The 19,101-nt window shown below is 29.6% G+C and overlaps 1 protein-coding gene across 2 annotated transcripts in view; it reads left to right on the forward strand.

Moving 5' to 3' along the window:
* The window catches only part of NHLRC2 (NHL repeat containing 2), a 66,370-nt gene that overhangs the window by 19,558 nt on the left and 27,711 nt on the right, over window positions 1-19,101 (forward strand). For both annotated transcript variants that reach the window (XM_051981471.1, XM_051981472.1), the window contains exons 3-6: window positions 3,262-3,717; window positions 6,924-7,045; window positions 9,725-9,854; window positions 15,341-15,434. In XM_051981471.1, coding sequence (XP_051837431.1) covers window positions 3,262-3,717; window positions 6,924-7,045; window positions 9,725-9,854; window positions 15,341-15,434 — 802 coding nt within the window. The remainder of the gene's footprint in view (window positions 1-3,261; window positions 3,718-6,923; window positions 7,046-9,724; window positions 9,855-15,340; window positions 15,435-19,101) is intronic.

The following is a 19,101-nucleotide window of genomic DNA, read 5'->3' on the forward strand; positions in this document are numbered from 1 at the left end:
ATATGCGTGTTCACATCTCCCCACATATGTCAGTACTGTGCTAGAAACTGGATCTAAAAATGCAGAAGTGAGAAAATATCTCCCCTCAAAGAGTTTGCATTTTATTTAAAGTGATCTTATGTTTCTTAATTCAAAAACTCACAAATGTAGCAAAGTATCAAAAATATTGTTTATAGCAACACAAGACATGATTTGTGCAAGAAGTTGGTTGACTTCTATCAGATTAACATCAAAAAGTTAATGATGTGCTCATAAATATGTCTTTTCCTACCTTAGCTTCCTGAAAATGGCTTTCTTGTTTTACTTCCCCACCCCCATTTATTATAGTTACCCTATGCCAGTTTAGGTATTTGCATATTCTCATTGTCCTGAATTAAAAGTGGAAACAGGCTTTTGGAACAAATTCGTTATGCGGGGGTTATTATTGTGCGTTGGTTGCATGATACAAAAGAATTGTATTGAGAATTTATTATTTATGTTATTAAGGTACTTAGTCCCTTAATTTCAAGGTCAATGTTAGTTCTAAAAAATATGTCCAAAAAGTATATATTCTTATTATGAATTTCAAGTTTAGGGATAAAGTTTCTATTTAGAAAAACCAAATGATTTTCAAACCAAATGATACTTTCTATAATATAAAACAAATTAATTTCTTATTTTAACTCAGGTATTTATTATTTTAATTACTGTCAAAACTCTCTTGGAAAAAAATCTCAGTACAATTTTTTTAAAACATTAATAAATTTATGCCTACAACATTGCTAGCATAAAACTTTAGACAAGACAATATTTTCTCCTGATACTTTTATTTGTATAATATTCAGCTTTAATAATATTTTAAAATATTTTGCTTATTTTACAATTGACTTTATTTTTTTTTCTTTTGAAATTCATGACTTGCTTATGAAATGATTAGAAATATTATTAGAATGTTTTCTAAGCAAATAGAAATTTTGGCATAATAATTCATATGCTTTCATATTCTATGGTCCATTAATTAGTTGACTAGCTCTACAATATGTTCTAATTTAAGATAAAAATAAGACTTGGATGATGACTTAGGTAGTGTGCTCATCAGATTTGCAATTAACATCAGCTGAAGGAGCCAAAAGAATTTTGACAGACTCAAGCATTGGACTAAATCTTTTAAGAAATTCAAATGTATAAATAAATAAGTAAAGTCTTGCACTTCAGTACAGAAAATCAATTTCCTTAGGAATTTTTAATATTCAGCAAACAAGTACTTGAAACAAGAGAATAAACTTCTAAAGTTTTTTTAATGGTAGAAGTATAAAAGTGCATTTTAATTTTGCATTAAACTTATACAAAGACAAATGAAAATGTCACATCTACTCTGAATGTCAGATATAATAAAGTTGATGATAACTATATTTTCTGATCATTAGAATTTTCTGTAGAATCTCAGTCTTTCTCATCTGTAATGAATGAAAAGAAATAATAGAGGATTTTTTTCTTTGAAGCGTTCAATCATTATGAAGGCTTTCACTTACATTTTTAAAACTATATTTTTAAATTTTCTCTAAGTAGAATTATATTTCTAGTTTCAAAACAAAGCTTGTTCTCTGTTAGTAAAGGACACGTTATTTCTTGCTGAAATGAAAAAAAAAATTTAGAGACTTATATCCAAAGTGATATTCATTGGAAATCCTATACTGGAACAATGTGACTAAATATTTATGTATGTACTTATCTATGTTATTCTAATCATCTCAGTTAGGATGGAGAATAGAATCATTTTGAACAAAATATGAATCATTTAAGATTTTTGCTCTCACCAAAAAAAATTTATTGATTGTATATGTGAGATACATATATATATATAATTATGAATTATTTTCAAGATTTTAAGAAATTTGAAGTGTTAAGATTTTAGATTTTTTTCTTTAATTGACAAAAAACTTTCCTAAATTTAAAGAAATAACTTATTGTATTCATATGATTTGTTATTGAGATTTTAAGTAGAATTTTTTTCATTTTGGTTTTAAACTAGAGGGATAGCTGAGATAACATATATTTTAATATTTTTAAACCAGATGTTTAATGGGGTTCTATTATAACCAAAGCCTAAGTAGCATTAGCTCTGTGAATGGAAGTATTTTTTAATGGTCTTTCTTGATCTACAAAAAGCAAAGTGCTTGTGGAGCTAATTCTTTAATGATGGTTAGATTTCCAAGTACCAATTTAAAAAATGAAGTAATTTCAAATTTTAAAAAGTTTTTAAACAAGTATTTTCATACCCAAGAATTGTGTGGTTTAAAAAAAAATGTACTTCAGAATTTTTCCAATAAATATTCATTGAAAGGATAGTATTAAAACATATACAAAGATGTATTACACATTCAATGAATCCAGGCTAGTATCTCCCAACTTTTTTTTTTAATTTTCCTCTGTGCTTAGTTGACATACTATACTGATTACATAATAGGAAGCTCTATTCCTAAGGGTTTTTTTCCTCAGCTGACTTATCTAAAGAAAAGTATGTTTTAGTTATCATGATGGTCAAAACAAATTCAAAGGTTTGTTTCAAGAAACATCATGTTCAAATAAATTTTACTCATTTATAATGCTTGGAGGGTACAGAGGTTGGTGAATTGAAATTTTAAAAGAAGATAAAATGGTAATAAATTCAAAATAAGACCCTTCTAAGTTTGAGTTGTATAAAGAATGTGTTTTTCTACTAGTTTCCAAGGGAGTTAAAAATTTCTTAAATAGAGAAGAAATTTCAAAACCCTTCTGAAAAATAAAAAGGATATTTTAATCATTTTTGGAACAAGATATATTTACATAATCCAAAATTATTCTTGACTTTTCAGAGAATTATGGCATTTCCAATGCCATATAAAGGGCATATTACAAATAAGATTTTAACATTGAGTGAGACTTTTTCTTGTAGTATTTCCTATAACATTTCCACATAATTAATATTAATGGCCTAAAAGAAGTAAGTCCTTTATCTGCTTAGATTGCTTTTTTCATAGAATAATAATTTTTATTATGTGTACTCATAGCATATATAAAGAGTTTTTCTACACATAAAAAAATGATGATTTGTATGTACATTTTAATTTGGTTAAAAACATTAATTCAACATCAATAGATATATCTCTCCTTTTATGTAATTTCTGATTTTAACTAATAATGTTTTTTTCACTCAGTAAAACATTGGTCCTTTTAAAAGTGTGATTGTATTCATACAATATAATATGTATAAAGTTTTTTTTTTCTTTTTACACTTTTCAGATGGACTTCTTATTATTGGTGTTCATTCAGCTAAATTTCCAAATGAAAAGGTTTTGGATAACATTAAAAGTGCCGTTCTTCGCTATAACATCACCCATCCTGTGGTTAATGATGCTGATGCTTTCCTTTGGCAAGAACTGGAAGTTTCCTGTTGGCCAACTTTGGTCATACTTGGACCCCGTGGAAACATAATTTTTTCTTTAGTTGGAGAGGGGCACAGAGAAAAATTGTTTTTATTTACTTCAATAGCTTTAAAATACTATAAAGACAGAGGACAAATTAAAGATAATAAAATTGGAATAAAGCTCTATAGAGATTCTTTGCCATCCTCTCCTTTACTTTTTCCTGGCAAAGTAGCAGTAGATGATGTGACTGACAGGTTAGTGATAGCCGACACTGGACATCACAGAATTTTGGTTGTCAGCAAGAATGGACAAATCCAGCACAGCATTGGAGGTAAAATCTGCTTAAAATATTATGTGTAACATATTTTTATGATGCAAATTGTGAAAGTGAGATGATTGAAAATGAAAATTATGAATAAAAATAATTCCAAGCTTCTCCCACATGAAATTAATCTGGTCTATCATGAGTTTAAAGGAAGATGGTGAATACTGCAGCATCAATGTGGTGAGATTGTTTGGTCATTATTAAAATCCATTTACATTTAAAATTTATTCATAATTTTATCACTGAAATATACAGTGATGACATGGTTTCCAAAAACAATTTTGTTCATTTATAGAAATACATCGGGGCAGGTACGTGGCTTAGTGAATAGAGCACTGGCCCTGCAGTTAACAGAGGACCTGAGTTCATATATGACTTTAGACGTTAGCCATGTGACTGAGACAAGTCATTTGACCCTGAAAATAAAAAACAGTGTATATATATAGAAACTATTTCACTTTTCTATTAAAATAACTTTTATCTTATTAAAACAATTATAATGGAATCTGGAATTTCATATTTAGATTATAAGTTTTAGAAGGAATTCTTACAAAGTAAAACCCATTTAATTTACATAGAATTTCATTGCTTAATAGATTGTAGGATTTTTGTGAAATGCAAGTTTAACTTATTTTCTGCCAGAAAACTATCATGGTACATTTGAAAAACCATATCAGAATATGTGGGTTCAAATCCCTTCTCTGGCCCTTAGAACCTTTGAGATCTTAAGCAAATCACTTAATCTTTCCTGGGCCTCAGTTTCCTCATATATAAAAGAAATTGAGATTGGGCTAGATGGCCTCCTCATAGAACCTTGTGTTCCAAATTTTTCTCCCTACCTTCCTTCTACATCCCCTAGAGAGCAAATAATCCATTATAGATTAAACATGTGCAATTCATCTAAACATTTCTACATTTATCATGCTACACAAGAAAAATCAGATCAAAAAGAAAAAAAATGAGAAAGAAAAAGAAAAAGCATCACTTTCTACAAGAGCGTTTTCATTATCCCTCCAGCTACAGGTGCCTTACTGTCCTCATTACCTTGTTTTTATTTGTCTATGTATATGCTTAGGTCCCTTGATAAAATGTAAAACCCCCAGAGCAGAGGCAATTTAAGTTCTATCTTGATATCCTTAGTATTCTATTGAAATAATGTTTTATCTTGTTAGAAAGTTGTAATGGAATTTGGAACTTCATATTTAGATTATAAGGTGTAGAAAATTTAAATAATTAACACTGTTTTGCACATATTAGGTACTTAATAAATGCTTGTTGATTGTTATCTTTTTTTTTCCTTTAACAAGGAATTGTTAATTCTGTCAGTCAAAGGAAACAGTTTTTTTTTCCATTGTTACTAATAATAAATTAACTAAGCATTTGCTCATTTTATACATTTGTCAGCTGACCACATAATTAAACTATTAAATAGTGTAGCAAACATTTTTATCCATTCCATGAATATTTTGTTATAATAGAACAATGTAATCGCTTTCACTTTGGTCATTCTTTCTTCAGTTTCAATTCATATAAAAACAGATAGGGCTTAATAATTCCAGTTTAGCAGTTGGTTGATATTCAGAACAATAATATCTGCTTCATAACTTGAATCAAAAAGTTTCAAAACAGTTTTCAAAATACATTACATAGTACCCCAACTCTACATATGTGAAAATTAGGGATCTATTGCTAAGTAGAAAAAATGATCCAATGTAAGCCTTGAAGCATTTATTCTATGATCCTAGAGTAGCAGTGTCATCCATAGAACATAGTAGTCAGGGCAAAAGCCCAGCTGAATTAGGAACATGAGAACAGAACCATTTGGTCTATGCTCTTAAGAGATAGTTTTTTGGGGCGGCTAGGTGGCGCAGTGGATAGAGTATCAGCCCTGAAGTCAGGAGAACCCGAGCTCAAATCTGGTCTCAGACACTTAACACTTACCAGCTGTGTGAGCCTAGGCAAGTCATCTAACCTCAATTACCTTAGCAAAAAAGAAAAAAAAGAAATAGCTTCTTTCATTATTTTTTTTCTTCCTCAAATACAAAATTTATTTTTATTATAAGGAAAGCAAAAAGTAATTGTCATCATCTGGAGATTTATTCTTTTATTTTGTAAGAAGTAGATCTGATAAGTTACCTTGAAAATGTGTATGTAATGTAAAACAATAAGATGAAAACTCGGGAATGCTTACAAAAGATTTCTTTTTAAAAGTTCCTTGTGAATGAACTTTCTATGTTTGTATCAAAGTCAGAAAAAAAGATAATTTTAATTAATTTTTTTAAAAACCTTGTTTTGAGAGGAAATAACATTAAGAAATGAGATAAAATAATTTTGATATTTCATAAGCTTAAAGAAATATAAAAATGAAGAATAATTCATAAGCAAAATCTCTTGATTTATAGCAGAACAAAAGGTAATTGAAAAATATCATTGAAGTCAGATTCCATTATATTTATTATTTATAATATTCATTGAAATGAAAAGCTTTACAATTACGTGCATTACAATTTCAATTTTTAAAAATAAGAGAAAAATAGATAAAACAGAAAATTATCTTTTTTAACTATTCATTTGGGTAAATAATTTTTACCCCAAATATAATAACTCAAATGATTGACAGTTTTGTTGATTTAAATCTCCCAACAATGAAAATTACAATTTTTCCACATCTTGAGTTTCTATGTTTATCATCTGCTCAACTTTCTGGTAATAGTTCTCTCCAAACTTAGCAAGACTAGATTCCAGGTAATGGACTATGTTTATTGTTCAGCTACTCTTTAGAGCTTCCACAGTTTAGTAAGATTTGCCAAAACTTGCACTATTTTGGTATGATCTTTTGGAATTCAGGATCACCTCCACACCAATGGAATAGGACTTTTGTGAAATAGGAAAGGAGCATTGCTTAAATTTTTAAGCACCCTATAGCAAAATCTAATAGCCTCTGAGTCTATACTGAGAAACTGACTCTCTTTCAGTATTTTAATAGATAATTAGATTTTTAAGAGAACAAGGCACAGTCAAAACCACTTAAAAATTTATCATGTTGCACTTAAGTATACATCATTATAGAGACAATTTTGAGAAATCTAGAAATAAGTTACAAGTATGTTCTAATCTCCCAAAATTAAAAAAAAAATTGAGATTATTTCCCTTTCATCTTGGTCATGTTTTGAGGAGAAAAATTTTATTAACTGACTTATTTTCTATTTTAGGTCCTAACAGTGGAAGAAAAGATGGAACATTTTTAGAGTCAACTTTCAATTCTCCTCAAGGTGTAGCCATAAAGAATAACATCATATATATAGCTGACACAGAAAATCACTTGATAAGAAAGGTAATTTTTCAGTTTTTTAATTATTACATGCCAGTTTAAATATCCTTTATAAGTCTATCTTTTGTCCTACTTGCTGTTTTATTATTTGAAATTTGAAGAAATGAATATGAATTTTAAGTGTGTCCCTGTCAGTTCCATATATGTGAGAATAATTCCACTGTGGTGTAATCTATTTAGACTTCATCTGATCGTGTTCACTTCAAGGCTTCCCATTTTTAAAAGGAACATTGACAAACCATAACAAAGGTCTGCAAGCCATGTCATGATGAATAACTGAATTAATTTGGTAATGTTAGCTTGGAAAAGAGAATATTTGTAGGGATAGGATTTGAATAAGAAATTAAAATTATTTTACATAATTTTAGAAGGCCAAATTAGAACTAATGAAGATCATTAAAGCCAGGATTATAGAATAGAGATAGAAGAAGTATGGCTTAGCTCCTGTATGCTTTCTCCAAAAAGATTCATAAATATGTTAGAAATCCTGAACAAAAAACCCAAGAAAAAATTAGAATGAGTCATTTTTCAAATTCAGGTTCACTTAAGGAGACAAAGAGATCTTATGGACACTAGAGATGGAGGTTCATCTGGGATTATGCTGTGTAGGCTATTCCTTTGCTCAGTAACTGAAAGAGGACCAGGCTATAAGGCCAGACCAGGTCCCAGGCTCGGACTGGGTTATCTCAACCCCATGTTGGAACAGGTGAAAACTGGCAACTCCATTACTGACTACTTAGTTCAAGGTCAGAGATCCAGGGCAAGCCTAAGAGTAGACCTGCATATAGCAGGTTGCATTCCAGGAAGCAAATGGTTATAGGTCCTAGGCAGGAATAAGTGTGGCTCTGACCCCAAAAACAAAGTGAGGTGTCCCTGCTTGGAAGTTTCAGAAGATAGCTGTAGGTCTGAAATTCCTACACCGGTTATTCCACGAGTAGGTGTTTAATACATGCTTGTGGTTTGCTTGATTAATTTAGAGTGAAAGTGCAAAACTGATGATTCAATTATTATAGTAAGATGTCCACTCAATGTTTCCTGGAAAGATCTCACATTTAGAGTAGCAGTAGCTAAGTTGCTATTTATTTAGAGACTAAAAACTGCAATATTTAGCATCTTCTGTTCCATTTTCTTTCTTCCGTCACTATCACAGCAGAAGTAAAAAGGGGTTATAGAAGCTTAAGGGCCTTAAGCCAAGGCCCATTTTGTCTTTTTATTTTCATTGTGTGCCATAGTTAAAGAACTCACCAATTAATAATCCTCTCCCTACTTAACTATTCTAGTCTTTGGAAAGCAAGACGTAATTTGCATAGAACTATACCCTATGCTTTTGGAGCACAACAGAGTCTACTAGGTTTTGTGCTCTGCTGCCTTAGTCTTCAAAAACTTTGTATTTCTGATTTGTTGCCATGCAGTAGTAGAGCTTAAGAGCAGGACTTTGTGGAATTTGAATTTCAGGGTCTCAGATATCTGTAATTTTTATAAGACTCTTCCCATTTCAAAGTTTCTCCATAGGCCATTTCTGCTTTAGAACTTAATAGTTGCTACAGCATTAATTATACTATGTCTGCATATACCACTTGATTTTGAAGAACAAGTTAATAGAACACTAATAACAAGTTATAGCTTTTTGATGCTTTTCCTATTCTCTGTATTGGTTTAGAAACTATAATAGGTAAAAATAAAAGGAAGAGCATTATTATTCCTTGAATCAATGTATATTAACAAGATGTTTTTATAGTTTACTTTATTATCCCCATAAGCATTTAAGAAGAGAATTTTAAAAGCTTTTTTAAAAATAGCTCGGGAAAAAAATAGGAAATAAGATTTTTTTGTAACATAGAATATTGAATTTTCATTTTATGAAATAAAATGAAATTGAAAGTTTTAATGCTTTCTGAATAGAATTAACTGTGTATATTTTAATGTGTAACAGTCTTTAACAGGAACTAAGTCTTTTGACTTAAAATAAGTTTCTAAATCTTAATTTCTTCTTAAATACTGATACTAAAGCATCCTTAACTTTTTGTATGTCATGAATTCCTTTGGTGGTCTGATGAAGCTTATGGGCCCCTTCTCAGAATAATGTTTTTAAAGTATAAAATAAAATAATATGATTACAAAGAAAGCCAATTATTCCTAAATACAGTTATTAAAATATTTTTTAAATTTGAGAACATTTGACTTTGAAGGTTTTAAGCTCCATTACCTGAGTAATGGGAGGGGGATAGAAGAGATACAGAGCATCATTGTAGTCTTAGTCAAACAATAGAAGCCTTGTAACTAATTATACTTTTTTTTTTTTTTTTTGGAAGGAGAAAAAAACAAGCATTTATTAACTGTCTACTATTTGTCAGGTACTGATGAGGGCTTTACAAATATTTCATTTGGTCATCATCACAACTCTGTGAGATAGATGCCCTTGAGATCCCCATTTTACAATCAAGGAAACTGTGCCAGACAGAAGTTAATACCCAGGGTCATATAATTTATAAATTTCTAAAAATAAATTTGAACTCAAGTCTTTCTGACTCCATTTTCATCATTCTATCTGTTATACCACCTAGATGCCTGCATATAACACTGAGAGTACCATTCTGTCTACATATTCTTTTGAGATTCTCATACCCAGAGGAAAAATGTAAAATATCTTGAACCATAAGTCACAAACTTAATTTTTTCTAGATTGACCTAGAAACTGAAATGGTGAGCACTGTGGCTGGCATTGGAATACAAGGCACAGACAAAGAGGGTGGAGCAAAAGGAGAGGAACAGCCCATCAGTTCACCTTGGGATGTAGTTTTTGGAATATCAGGTACATTTATCACATTTTGAATATTATTATCTATGAAATCCTACTTTGATACATAAAAGCATTTGCATTTTTTCTTGTAATAGTTTTTCTGATACTTTTTTTAATTCTTCTGAGTAATCTGAGGATGGACTGTCATTCATATTTGAACCGTTTAAAGTTTTAAAAGAAATTAAAAGGATATCTATTTCTAATTGACTGAGCACTTAATATGTGTGATATTATAATCAAACTTCAAGTAAAAAAATTGACTTTTTATAGATGGTGATTTTTTTTTTTTATTGCAGTGGCCATGCAGTGGCACATGATCTTTTCTCTATCTTTAAAAGTATGAAAAGCATTTCACTGAAGTCTAAAAGTATTTCCTAACTGCAAATTCCCTGTTTTATTTCATCTTTGCCAGATTTTTAAAATGTATGTTTAGTCTGCACCAAATTCAGTGTGTACAGTGGATATTAATCTGAGAGATTCATGTTCTACAAGTCAACAATCATCTTTGGATGGCTTTTACTGTTGCCTGAATTTTAACCCTATTGAATGGAGGATATGTACTCATATCCCATTAATCTTTCTTGATCCTTTAATCAGTATTGTCTTTAGAGAGATGGTTAAATGTACTTGTATGCCCTTCAATGGTTGAGATCCAACTAATTTAGTAAATTGTTCAGATAATCTATACTATGTGAAATTATCTGCTTACATAATATGCTCTTACAATTCTATCATTTTTATTAATGAACTATAAAATATTAAATGAAGTATACTTATTTTTTAAAGTTATTCAGATAATGTATATTTTCCTATGAGAATAATGTAATGATTTGAGATAAGTATATTCCATTATTTATTGAGTATAAATCATGTGAGTTTTAGCATTTCATGCTTAAACTTTAAGAAAAAACTATTATTGTTACTAAGCTATCCTTTCAAACTAGGGAAGACAAAATACTAGTAAACTAAAATAGAATTTATGTTCATTATCACATATTCAGATCCCTAGTAACAATCAAATTTTAGGTAAAACTCTTCTAAGTGATTTAGTTTGAGGTATCAATAAAAGTATATGTTGTTGCTACAGAGTAATATGATTTTTTTAATTGAGTTCATTAAAAGAGCTTTATAAATTATTAAAACCATTTCAAGTACTGCCTTAATTGAAAAAAATGTCACTTCATAAAATATATGTATTCATTCAAGATCCAGACAACCTACTTTTTTTTTTCCTTTCTAAGTTCACATAAAAATCTGTAAGAGTTAATAGCTGTCAATTCCTATAGATACAGAGATACAATATTATATTCAGACCTAGACTATGGTAGATAGCTCATTGCAGGAACCTGTCTGAGTTCCCATTGCCAGGGAGATATTATTTGTCCCAGATATACTTATCTATTTCAAAATGCATTCCAGGAAACTCTCTGTATTTGTTAGTTCTATACCAGTGCCAATCAGATGTCTTTGTGATATAAGGTAATTCTTCCACAAAGAAATGATGATAATAGTTAATTAGTATTTTATTGTTATCTAATATTTCTTAGGCCATTTCACATTTTATAGTACTATCATCATATTTTTTAAAAGCTCCTTATATGTTGAATGGAAAATTACATATGCTTGATTTACAAAAATAATAAAATGGTATATTAAAAACATAACTTTTATGTTCAAAGAGGTCAGGAAAAAAAAACAGACTGCAAGAATGAATAAAATAGTTTTCTGCTTTCTACAGTTTCTAATACTTCAAGAAAGAGTTAAAAGTAGTTCAGTGTATATTCCCAATGTGTATCAACTCCTTTGAATATGTGAGGTATATTTAATCCATTAATATATATTTTTCAAATAAGCTGTCCTATTTCATATGTAGTTTATTAGCATTTATCAATTTTAAAATGAAAAATTATGAATTATAATATTGGGTTTAAATACAAACTACTCTAGTTATATTAGATTAAAGGACTTAGAAAAATTTGCTTTTGATCAAGAACAATTTTAATCCTTATAGCATTTTTGATAATTACAATCTAGGCATTATTTGAATCTCATTAGCTTCAAATAGACAATAGTCAATAAGGTAAGGAAATAATTTTGAGTTTTTAGGGAAAGGTTACAAGTCATATTTAATAAAATTTATGGCATGTTTTATATCTTCTTTCTAAAACATGTTTTAGTTGAGAAGTTTTCATCTTTAAAAAATATTTTCAGCCATTATTATTTTCTATTTTTGATCAGGAGGCATTGAAATTTCTTCTCCCATCCATAAATTTCATCGGTAATATGTTCCATTTTTTTCTAATTTTCTTATGATCTCTCCCTAAATAAGATTATGTCTCCATTTGACCATATCTTGGTAAATAATGTAAGATATTGCTCCATACCCCATTTCTGCTAGATTGCTTTCCAATTTCCCAACAGTTTTTTGTTTTGTTTTGTTTTTTTACAAAATAGTGAATTCTTGTTCCAAAAACTTAAATCTTCACTTTTGTCAAACACAAGTTTACTATAATTATTTAGTACTTTGTATTGTATATCTGTTTTGTTCCATTGATCCACCTTTCTACTTCTTAGCCAGTACCATGCAATTTTGATAATTACTACCTTATCATATAGTTTAAGATTTGGTATTGCTAAACTTCCTTCCTTTACATTTTTTCACTAATTTCTTTGATATTCTTGATCTTTTGTTCTTCCAAATAAATTTTGTTATTTTTTTAGCTCAGTAAAATAATTTTTGATAATTTAATTGGGATGGCTTTGAATAAGTAGAGAAGTTTAAATAGAATTGACATTTTTATTATTTTGACTCTTCCCACCTATGAATTATTTATTATTTATTTATTTAAGTCTGATTTTATTTGTATAAATTATTTAAATCTGACTTTATTTGTATAAAATGTGTCTTATAATTATAGTCATGTAGTTCCTGATTTGTCTTGGTAGGTATATTCCCAAGTGTGTCAACTTTTAATTACTGAAAATTTATTTATTCTATTTATTTTCTCTGCCTTTTATTTTTCTATATATTTCTGCTTTATTTGTGTATTTATTTTTTCATTACTCAATAGTACCAATGACCTGGTGAAGAAATGAAGTTCACAATCTTATTTATCATTTAATAGTAGAAAAAAAATCCTTATTTTGAATTTTTGAAGATATTAGATATAGTCCCTGGAATCTTCAAATTGGAAAAAGTCCAAAAAAGGCTAAACTTCCAAGACCTAAGATTTTTTTTCAATATATCATAAGTACCAAATATAATCTGCTTGTTATATTAACACTGTCCTTCATATTTTAATCTAAAGAGGAAGAATTCTATATATACATTTCTCAAAATGTTTATTCAAATAAACTTGTTGGATGCATGGGAATAAGTTTAGAGACAGGTCATTTCATAGAATTTAAAGGGTGAGTGTAAAATATTTAAAAACTTTAAATATGTGTCTTTTGATACTCTGAAAAGTTAGGATTTCATGCATCCACTGACTTTGTAAAATTATTGCCAATAATAAGTGGATAATTACAATAAATAACTATATTCAACTTTTCTGTGGTAGAACTTTTTGTTATTCTGACCACATATTTCAGGAAGTTTTAGAGGTTTGCATATTGATTTCCTTTTATATAGTTTCTTAATTTCTTTAGTTTTTTTGTTTTTGTTCAGTCATTTTTTCAGTCATGTTTGACTCTTTATGATCTCATTTGAGATTTTCAAACTTCTATTTCCTTCTCCACATAATTTTCGTGGTTAGATGAGAATTTGAATAATTTAATTTTAGATGTTATTTTCAAGCATAACCAAAAATGATCATCTCCTAATTAGGTTTGATTTTGGCTAAATGAATGAGTAGAAAAAAATTATTAAACACTTACTGTGTACAAATACTTGGTACAAATACAGAAATGAAATAATCCCTACCTTTGAGGAGTTTACATTCTAGCAAGGGAGAAGCAAGTAATTATCAAAGATGGAGAGTTTTGGTTGAGAAAAGTCATAGAAGAGTGAAAGGAAACTATATAGAGGTGCTTATCATATCTTTTCCTTAACAGTGGCAGTAGTCATATGCTTATGATTCCGGGGCTAGAATGGGAATGATGAAAAAAAGGTATATTTGCACAGTGATAGAGTAGATAGAAGATAACCAGAGTGAAATTTGAATCATGATTTGCACTAGTTGTATATATTGATTCATGTAACATACTCTACAAACTGAACAGTGTAACCTCTCAGTGAAGAATTCCAGAGCATAGACCACTAGGCTCTAGTGGGCTAGAGTTTTCAGCAGCAGGGCAAATGGCAGAGTCCAGTGGTCTGGAAGGTTGGTTACTTTAGAAGGCCAGGTGGATGGCAAGAAGATGGCTGAAGTGGAATGTGAAATATGTCTGCATTAGATTAAAAAAAAAAAAAATGGGCCATGTAACATGCTCATCAACATAGGTCCAGGGTGGGTATTCCAGAGCTAACTGTTTTTCCTCATAATCCTTGGTGATATTACCCAGATAGTTGATACTATATAAGTATAATGTGAAATATATACATATAAACACATATATATTTAATGCCACAAAATTACAATGTAAAAAATTTATTATGGAATTGAAACCTTGATCTACTCATGATTATATAGTAACAAATTGGTAATTATTTCCAGTTTACTTTAGTGTGAAAATTTCCATTTAAATTACTTTTAAAAAGTATTTACTTTTACAGCTATTTTTTTTACAGCTATTACATATTTAAATACATCCGAAGTCAAGTACATTTTAGCAATAGGTTGCTTTGTTCTTTTGCATTTTAAAAAAAAATAAATTGACTTAGCTTTTATCTTAAAGAATAGATTTGGAACTGCCATTAAAAGTTAAAAAATAGAATAATAATTAACTACTTGAATGTGTCATTAATAGAAAAAAACTTTCTCATTTATATTACTAAGTTCTCTAATGTAAATGGCCTATTACAGTCTACTTAATACAACTAGTTATTAGAAACAGTTTGTTTTCAAATACATTCTTTGAATGAGTTTCTAAGCCTAAAATCTAATTGATGGGAGTACATATTGCTTGAACATTAAAACACAAAGCTTTGTCCTTGGAAATTGTTCAAAGACCAGTTGTAGAAACATAAAATTTTGGGTTTCATCTAGTGGTATTCCACTGGCAAATCTTTTTGACAGAAATTAACCTATTTACATGTGAAATAAATATTTTTAAGGCTATAATCACAAATAAGGATTGACTGAATATTCCTTAGAATAATCTATAAAAGTATCAAAGCCAGTGTGATAAATATGAAATGAAATATCTTTTAAAAGTGTATCCCACATGAACGTTATAAAGTGAATTTTCAAACAATTTATTCTCTCAATCCAAGTCACATTGGGATGCCTAAAAATTAGGTTGCTAACACTTCCTTAATTTGAAACTATCAAACAATCAATTTACTTTTGTTTATGAGAAATACATACTACCTTTTATTTATTGTTTTAAATTTTCAGAGAATTGTAAAGATGATATACTATGGATAGCTATGGCAGGGATTCATCAAATCTGGGCACTTTTGTTGGATGATGGGAGGCTGCCAAAGAAAAGGTAAGCGACAGAGTATCTCACTAAATTGTTTAAAAAAAAAAATCTCCTCTAAAACCTTATTGATAGTGTCAAAGTAAGATGTCTGGCACATAGTAGGCATTCAGAGTTTGATAAATGAATGACAGGCTGTTTAATAACCAGGAAGAGCATAAAAATAGTGATTTTTAACTATTGGAAAAAAGTTATTTAATGTACTGCTTGGTTTCCATTGCATTTTAATAGGGTGATTGCTCTTATAATATACAAAGTCTACTTAATTATTTATCAATGAAAAGGAATATAAATAATAAAAAGTATCTACTATATCCAAATACAGCCTTCATACTAAATGTTAATAAGGTTAAAACGTAAATCAGTTAATCAGAAAGCACTTATTAAGCTCTTGCTATGTGCCAGGCACTGTGCTAACTTCTGGAATACAAAGAAAGGCAAGGAAAAAAATGCAATCCTTGATCTCACAGAACATGTTTTTAATACACCCTTTCAAATGGGTGGTTGTGTTGGGGGATTCGTAAAATGTAAATAGCTAAAGAGATATACAGAATAAATGAGAATTATCTGTAAGGGGAAGCAGCAGAGGGAAGTGAAATATGAGGTATATCTTGAAGTATACCAGGGAAATAAGAAGAAGCATGGATTAGAGAACCACTGCACCAATGGAGACTGTGAGTATCAAAGATGTGATACAAATAACTTTAAGATATAACATAAAAGTAAAATAAAAACAAAAAGCTCAGACAAATGAGAAATCACAATGTCAAATATTACATATATTTAGTTTTGGAATATATTTTATAGTATTTTTGCAACTTGAGGACAGGAACTGCCTTTTTCCTCTTTTTGTATCCCCAGCCTTTAGTATAGTGCCCAGAACAAAATGGGGACTCAGTAAATGTTTACTAACAATTCCAAACATAGGAGACCAAAATAATAGCGGTTTCTTCAACAGAATTAGGAGAGATTGGAAGACAGGAAGATCTGGGGTGGGGAAGTAAAAATGGCACATTCTATTTTGGACATACTTAATTTGAAATGTCTCCAGGACATCAGGTTAGAAATATATAATAGACACATTGGTGAAGTGGGACTGAAGTGGCAGTCTCAGGGGAGAGACTGAGGCTGGACACATATATTTGAGAGTGTTCTGCATAGACATAGTAATAAAATCTGAGTGCTGAGGAGATCACAAAAAGATATTAAGAAAGATAAGTTAGGACAGAGCCTTGGAGAAGTAGGATGGAAGAGGAGCATTGACAGTTAAAATATACTAGCATTGATAGTAGGTGAGAACTGGGAAACATCACAAAAATCCAGAGAGGAAAAAATATTTTGGAAGATAAAACAGTCAGGAGTGACAAAAAGAGAAACAGGTCAAGAAAGATGAGAACTGAGAAAACACCATCACATTTAGCAATTACTGTGTCTTCGACAATTTTGTAGATAACAGTTTTACTTGTGAATATTGATGAGGGCAAGAGCCATATTGGAAAGATTTGAGGAATTGACAGAGAGGAGAGGGTGTAGAGACAAGTGCAGACAGCTGTTTCTAGGAATTTTTTTCTGGAAAAAGAATGAGAGAAGGGATAATAGCTTGAAGTAATGGGAAAAAAAGAGAGTGTGTGTACATGTCAGTGTACATGTTCTTTGCTGAACAATGGGAAGAAGATAACCTAGCATGAAAAAAATTTTTTTTAATGATTTACAGAGATGATTGTATCACATTACTTTCCAATATAGTATAATTATCCTTTTTCTGAAGTGAGAAAGTTGATGTATTCCTGGAAAATTATGTATAGAGTGATTTTTTTAATAGTATGTAGCAAATTTTTGTACACCATTTAGAGCAATATTTTATATATTGAATCAATAGTTTTGATTACAAATTATTTTATATTTAATACATTTTGAAAATGTCTTCACTTTAAAATAGCTTTTAACACTCTATTTTTCCCTACTCCAACCCCTCTTTCTCTCTCTCCCAGTTGTTAGTTCTTCCCAATCACTTTGTATTTATTTTTAACATATTGTATTTTCTTATCTTTAAATATGTTATTAGAATATCAGTTCTTATTAAAATGTCAGCTTCTTGGGACTACATGGTCTGACTCTTGTACTGTATCTCTAAGGCTTAGAATAGTGGCTGGCACATAGTATGAGCTTAATGAATGTTGATTGAATTAAAAATGCATTTATTAAGGGCTTACTATGTAAAAGCACTATGCTTAAATCCTGGGGATATAAATACAAAGGTTAGACATGTGCTTTTAAGGAATTAATTTCTGAGGGTCAGGGAAAGAAATTATACATAAAGGGGAGTAGTGTCTAGGAAAAGATATTTCACAATTTAAAGTTTCTGGAGCAAATTTTTCTGATAAAGATTTCATTTCCCTGATTTATAAGGAACCCAATAGATAAATGATCAAAGGATATGAATATACAATTTTCAAAGGAAGAAATAAAAGCTGTCAATAACCATATGAAAATAATACTTTAATGAGTAATGATTAGAGAAATGCAGATTAAAACAACTGTGAGATTTTATCTCACAACTGTTAGATTGGCAAAGATGATAAGAATAAAATGATAAATGTTGGAGGAACTGCAGGAGACATAGGCATATTGATATATTCTAGTGAAGCTATGAATTGGTCCTGCCATTCTGAAAACCAGTATTGGTACTTGCCCAAAAAGTCATTAAATTGCCCATCTTTCACCCAACAACACCATTACTAAATTTCTATCCCAAAAATGTCAAATGAAAAGAATCCATATGTGCAAAAATATTTATACCAATCTTTTTCCTAGTAGATCCAAACTGGAAATTAAGGGCATAGCTACCTCTTGAGGAATGGCTAAACAAGTGATTGCATCTGAATTTGTAATGAAATTACTACACCATAAAAAATTATGAAATGGACAGTGTCAGAGAAAACTGGGAAGTATAAACTAATGCAGAGTGAAGTGAGTAAAACTGAGTGAACAATTTATATAGCAACAATATTATAAAGAAAAACAACTTTCAAAGTGTTTAAAGCTATGATTGAATAATAAACTATAATGGCAGAAAACTGGTGAAGCTTACTTCTAAATGAAGGACTGAAAATGAAGAATGAGTTATATTTTTTTGTAAATGCTTCCTAAATATTTGTCTTCTCTCTGTTAATGCAATTGTTTCATGTTTGTTTATCAGGTGTTTTTATATACTGTGGGCCAAATAATTCTTAGATGAATGTAATAGTGATTCTTGTATATTTTGCTAATATTTGTGCTTTTGAGAGATTAAAAACTCATTAAAATTTCTATATTTTAAGAAGACTGGATATAGGTAGACCTTGCTTTAGGAACATTATAAATCAGATTTCTTTAAATAAAAATCTTGATAACTCAGAAAGTTGTTACTTGAAAAAATTTTATAGTGACTTTTTAAAAAGGCAATTCTTTTTTTATTCTGGCACTCATTAAGAATCATAGCATTTTAAACTTAAAAGAAATCATATAGGTTATTGGGATCAGGGGATGCTCGTGTATATGTTTTGTTGAGTCCAGGAAGAAAATGACTCAGGATTGAAAAATGCTTTTCATTGTACTGTCTTGCTTCCAAATGTAACATAGAGAATAAAAATCTAACAACAAATTAGTCATCTGAATATATTATTTGCCTAGAACT

The sequence above is a fragment of the Antechinus flavipes genome, chromosome 2, assembly GCF_016432865.1.
Source record: "Antechinus flavipes isolate AdamAnt ecotype Samford, QLD, Australia chromosome 2, AdamAnt_v2, whole genome shotgun sequence".
Lineage (NCBI taxonomy): Eukaryota > Metazoa > Chordata > Mammalia > Dasyuromorphia > Dasyuridae > Antechinus > Antechinus flavipes.